This window comes from Nycticebus coucang, chromosome 8 (assembly GCF_027406575.1).
Source record: "Nycticebus coucang isolate mNycCou1 chromosome 8, mNycCou1.pri, whole genome shotgun sequence".
NCBI classification, from domain to species: Eukaryota; Metazoa; Chordata; class Mammalia; order Primates; family Lorisidae; genus Nycticebus; species Nycticebus coucang.
The window spans coordinates 123,315,216-123,321,215 of NC_069787.1; the positions used below are offsets into that span (position 1 = coordinate 123,315,216).

The window sequence follows — 6,000 nt, forward strand, 5'->3', positions numbered from 1 at the left end:
AGCCCATAATATGTGTCTGGTATTAGGTGGCTATGATTAGGATGAGGGTGATGGTAAGATAGGATCTTTGAAGATGAGATGCATGTTCACACATAGTTACAACCTCTGTGTCACAAAGCTCTTTCAAAAATTTCAGTTTCTTAATCCCTTTTGGCAGACATTATTATTACTTCCTTGTGACTGCTACGTGCTGATGAGTGTTACAGTACCTTGGCACTAAAACTGGGTCTTAGGGTCAGGATTTCCTTATTGTCTGCCTCTTCCCTTTTTCTCCATTTTGAAAATGGCCAGGAAATATAATTTAAATATAAACATTTAACCAGACAGAAGAAGTAACTTACCAAAGCTGCTGCTTATCTAAATTAATCCTTCATTACAGACCTGAATTTAAAGGCTCAAGGACATGCATTCTGACTTCTAGAGTTTATAGTAATAGCTCCATTTTAAACACTCCCAAAGCTGTAAAAATCGAAATAGTATCTGTGGTTTTGTTACTGATATGTGATCTTGGGAAATGAAGCAAATGTCAGATATTTGAAGGCTTTTAAAGCCTTCTCCATGTTTTATTATTATTATTTATTTATTTAATTTTTTTGAGACAGAGCCTCAAGCTGTCGCCCTGTACTGTGGCATCACAGCTCACAGTAACCTCCAACTCCTGGGCTCAAGCGATTCTTCTCCCACCACCTCCCATGTAGCTGGGACTACAGGCTCCTGCCACAATGCCTGGCTATTTTTTGGTTGCAGCCATCATTGTTGTTTGGCAGGCCTGGGCTGGATTAAAACCCGCCAGCTCAGGTGTATGTGTCTGGCTTCTTAGCCACTTGAGCCACAGGTGCCGAGCCCATGTTTTATTTTTATACAGAAATTAAAATAAGCTTTTTAATTTTTCTCTCCAAGCTCCCTTCTTGCCAGCTGCCCTACTTTGTCTCTCATACCATAGCCTTTTAAAGATGATATCTTTTCTGCTTAGTGTCAGCAAAGATAGGAAAGAAAGCTTATAAATTACCATTTCTCCCTTGAAACAAAGTTTCTTTAATTATATGCATAAAAAATGGAATCTAGGATTTAAAAGTAGAGATATTTATGAATTGGCTCTTGCCTGTTTGCTTTGCAGCAGTACATTCCAGAGCTTTCTCTAGGAAGGAGGCCAGGAGGAAGCTAATAATAGGTTATCTATGTACAGACTGTGTTTGCTCTAAGACTTAAGTAGCATTTTTCATTTTTTAAACAAGCATTTAAACTATACAAATTATAATACTAGACACTGCTCTACAGAGCACTATAATAACATGAAAGTTATAATAATACTTATTTCTGAGTGTTTTGCATTGATGTTCCTTCTTCTCTGTTTTAGGACACTTGGTGGGATTCCCACACAGGCTCCTTCATCTCTTGAAGCAACTTCATCATCACAAATCATCTGCCCAGATGGGGTCACCTCAGCAAACTTTTACCCTGAAACTTGGATTTATATGCATCCATCTCAGGACTTCATCCAAGTGCCTGTTTCTTCAGATGACAAAAGTTACCGCATCATTTATAATCTTTTTCATAAGACTGTACCTGAGTTTAAATATAGAATTTTGCAAATACTGAGAGTCCAAAACCAGTTTCTTTGGGAGAAATATAAAAGGTGAGTCAGTGATGTAAAAAGTTCTAGAGCTTTCTTAATGTCGCTAATATCAATTGGGGAATATAATAGTAAGCACTTGTGTAGAATTCAATAGGTTCGTATTTTTTGTATATTACTTCACATATAATACAACAGAGCTATGAATAGGATAATTCTAGTATTTTACAAAGGGAAAACTCATTTGCAAAAAAGTTGCTTGCTTGCTACAGGTCATGCAACTAAAGTTATAAGATATGGTGCTAGAAACTGAACTCACGCAGTCTAGCACCAGAGCCCTTGCTCTCAATCACTCTACTATGCTGCCTGTCAGGTCAACAAACTAACATAGTACACAGTGAATACTTGCAGATTTGAGGAATCTGAGAATTAAAGGACACCCAGATTGGAGGAATGAGACTAGGAAGGCATCATGAGGAAGAAAAGACATGAGAACTAGATTTAAGATTTTTCGAAAGAGAAAGCAAGCAAATGATTGTTAGAGAAAGACAGAAAAGGCTTTTCTCCTCCAGTGGAAAAGATACGTTTAAACTTTTAATGTGATCTTTGATGGCATTTTGCCCTTGGTAGCTACTTTACTATTTCCTTCCACTGAAACCATAAAGAGAAGTTTATGACTATATCATGCCTGTTATATTGATCCATATTTTCTCCTTCTGAATTTTCTACTCACTCTTTGCATTAGGAAAAAAGAATATATGAACAGGAAAATGTTGGGCCGTGACAGAATAATAAATGAGAGACATTTATTTCATGGAACATCCCAGGATGTGGTAGATGGAATCTGCAAGCACAACTTTGACCCTCGAGTCTGTGGAAAGCATGCCACAATGTTTGGACAAGGCAGTTACTTTGCAAAGAAGGCAAGCTACTCTCATAACTTTTCTAAGAAGTCCTCCAAAGGAGTCCATTTCATGTTTCTGGCCAAAGTGCTGACTGGCAGATACACAATGGGCAGTCATGGCATGAGAAGGCCCCCTCCAGTCAATCCTGGCAGTGTCACCAGTGACTTGTATGACTCTTGTGTGGATAATTTCTTTGAGCCTCAGATTTTTGTCATTTTTAATGATGACCAGAGTTACCCTTATTTTGTTATTCAATATGAAGAAGTCAGTAACACTGTTTCCATTTGAAAAATCTTGGTACTGCTAAATTATTTGATATGAACTCAATCCAGCATTTGTAGCAGGTTTTGAATGGGTGGGCTTGGGTGGGGAACAGCATTGGACATTAATAGGGGCACTTTTCAGACCCATTTTTTAAAGTGCTAGAAAGTGTACTTTTTTTAAGAAAAATGCAAGTTTAAAAATGACCACTTATTCTTTATTTACTAATTATATTGTTAGTGTACTCAGTGTGAAAAGATTACAGATTGCATACTCCTTTCATCTACACTTATACATATAGGCAGCAATGTTATTAGAAGCATTAAAAAAAAAAACCCCAAACTGAACAGCCTAACTGATTAGATGTGACTTGGGCCTGGTAGAAGTTTGGCCAGACAAAAAGGAGGCTTATGAGCAAAGCGAGAATTCTGTTTATTTACATTAATAAAACTGACTGGCACATGCTTATTCCTTGTCCAAAGAATCACTGCTTTAGTGTAGTATAAGTTCATGAAATTCTGGTGGGTAAAGAAATTTATCAGCAGGACTGAAATTTATCACCCAAGTAGAGAATCTCAATGACTTTATTCTATAGAGTTTGCCTGAGAATTCAGGGTTCTATTAGAGGAAGTTTTAAAAAATGTAAAGAACGTAACTCAGTCTTTTCCATTATCCTACACCCTAACTTGAAGGCATTGAGCAGCTAATTTGGTTAAAGCCAGACTTGAAGATTTAGAATTATTACTTTCTTTGGGATTCCAGACCTAGCCCATAAGTGAAGGTTTTAGAGAAAAGAAGAAGATCTACAGCTGGAGTGACAAAGTTTATTATAGTGCTTTGCACAAACTAGATTCTCACAAATATTTGCTGGAATTATTGGTAGATGGTGACCCTACCTCTGTACGTGCTTTGCCTGATGCAGGTGGGTTTCCTGACCATGTACGTTACTTACACTACTTACTTAATAGAAACACAAACTTGGAAGTTGTGCCACTGGCCCAGCTGGAGTAGGTGACTATGCTGTGCCTCAGTTCGGAGAGAAAGCAGCTAGATTACTTTTCCTTAAACAAAGCAAATACCTGGAATTACAAAGTGAAAGTGGTTGTTCACAAAAGAATTCACCATAGAATTCCTTCAGATATCAAGCTCTCCTGGTATGTTTGTGGTTATTTCATTTACACAAAGCTTTTCAGGAACTTCTGTGTTGTTTAAAGCAAGACATATATATGTCTCAGTGAATCAGTCCATTTTAGCACTTATCAGGGCTTCCACACAGTTATTTATTTTGCCCTAGTTGATCCTGTTGTTTGCTGCCATTGGCGTGAAGCAGTCAGCTGTGGCTGTTACAGTTCTTTCATCCAATTACAACTTATAAACCAGTGATTCCCAATCTTTTTCAAGTTAAGATACCATACCATTGCTTATTTGATTTTATGAAACTTGTTCCTTTTTTCTCCCTAAAGAAAAAGAAAGCTTTATGGACATATTTATTTTTTTAATAAAACTAAGCAAAAATAAAAGTTATGGTAATACTTTAAAACTTTTGTTGTTGTTTCGGTTCCATTTAAGATAACTGAATTCAGCATATAGTTGATTATCTATAAATGCTTGCCGGTTGGTTGGATGAGCGTATGATTGAATGAACAAATCTAACTAGAACATGCTGCTTAAACTTTCGTACCCAGGAAATACACAGAGAGTATGTTATCTACCCCGTTTCCCCGAAAATAAGACATCCTCCGAAAATAAGACCTACTTGCAGGAAAGATAAGATGTCCCCTGAAAATAAGACCTAGCACGTCTTTGAGAGCACACCTTAAAATAAGACACTGTCTTATTTTCGGGGAAACAGGGTAGCAGTCAACTTTAAGTTACAGTAGAAGAGTGCATCTTTTGTTTTTCAGATAAGTATTTGGGGGGGAGGGGCATTATTATACAGATTTGAGTATCCCTAATCTGAAAATCCAAAATATTCTAAAATCTGAGACTTTTTCGGCACCAACTTGATGCTCAAAGGATGTGCTTATTACAGCATTTCATATTTTTGAATTAGGGATACTCAAGTGTTAAGTATAATACAAATATTCCAAAATGTGAAAAATCCAAAATCTGAATTTCTGGTCCCAATGCTTCTGATAAGAGATACTCAGCTTGTATCAGCAAACACAGAGAGATAGAGAAAAAATGAGCCAATTGTCATAATTGTGAAGGAAATATAAATAGGAATTGTGAAGTCTTACCAGTAATCAAGCACCTTAGATTTCAGCCAACTAAATGTCATCTGACTAGTATATACGAGCATGTCTAACAGTTCTTTGCCCCTACTCATGATTTTTAAATCCCTGTAAAAGTATATTTTAACTAACCAATAACTATAGAGTCAGTCTAAAATTTATAATAGTTCCATGGATTAAAAATATACTAAGAGGCATTTAGTAACTTTCTTCCTGTAGCCATAATGTACACCTTTTCAGAAAGCTGGAACTTTTAAACTGTGATTAAGATTTCCAGACTCCTTGAGATATTTAAATGTCATCCTACAGACAGGAAGTTTTTTTTTATATGTGCAAATTTTATATAAATATTGGATTCCTTGGAATTAAGAATCAAATACTCAGTACCTTTGTTACAGATTGGTTTATTTTTACAACTAAATTGTTTACTAGAACAATCTCTAGTGCCTGAAATACTAAACTTTAAAGAAAAAATTTTATTATACAAGATTGGAAGATTACTAAATTAAAAAGCTTGTATTCAACATCCAATACTGTACTGTCAGATTAAATCAGAGATTTTTTCCTCTACATTTAAGGAAAGTAAAATGACTATAAAATGTTTCTAGTTTTCCTCAATCAGAATCCAATAATAAATTCATTTTAGGAAATTCTTCACAGCACTCTAGGATCTAATCCTTACCATGTACGGTGTTGCTGTTACTCTGTGTTTTTTTTTTGTTTGTTTGTTTTTTTAAGAAAATAATAAGCTTTTCTGTTATAACTATAATCTTGGACAAATCTCTTAATCTTTCAGATGATTAGTTTTCTCATCATTGAAATACACTTTTTTAAAGACTACAAATGAGAATATTCCAACTTTGAAACCCTATAACAAAAATTTTTATAGAGTGCTATGCAACTTACAGCATTTACTTGAAAATTAAAAGCCATATACATATTTCTTAAGAAAAAAATAGTGTGTTTTTTTTTTGCAGTTTTTTTTGGCCGGGGCTGGGTTTGAACCCGCCACCTCTGGCATATGGGG

At 35.6% G+C, this 6,000-nt stretch overlaps 1 protein-coding gene across 1 annotated transcript in view; it reads left to right on the forward strand.

Annotated features, from left to right (window-relative positions):
• The window catches only part of TIPARP (TCDD inducible poly(ADP-ribose) polymerase), a 33,494-nt gene extending 29,215 nt beyond the window's left edge, over positions 1–4,279 (forward strand). The window contains exons 5-6 of the mRNA XM_053599941.1: positions 1,358–1,636; positions 2,319–4,279. Coding sequence (XP_053455916.1) covers positions 1,358–1,636; positions 2,319–2,766 — 727 coding nt within the window. The 3' untranslated portion in view covers positions 2,767–4,279. The remainder of the gene's footprint in view (positions 1–1,357; positions 1,637–2,318) is intronic.
• The last annotated feature ends 1,721 nt before the right edge of the window (positions 4,280–6,000 follow it).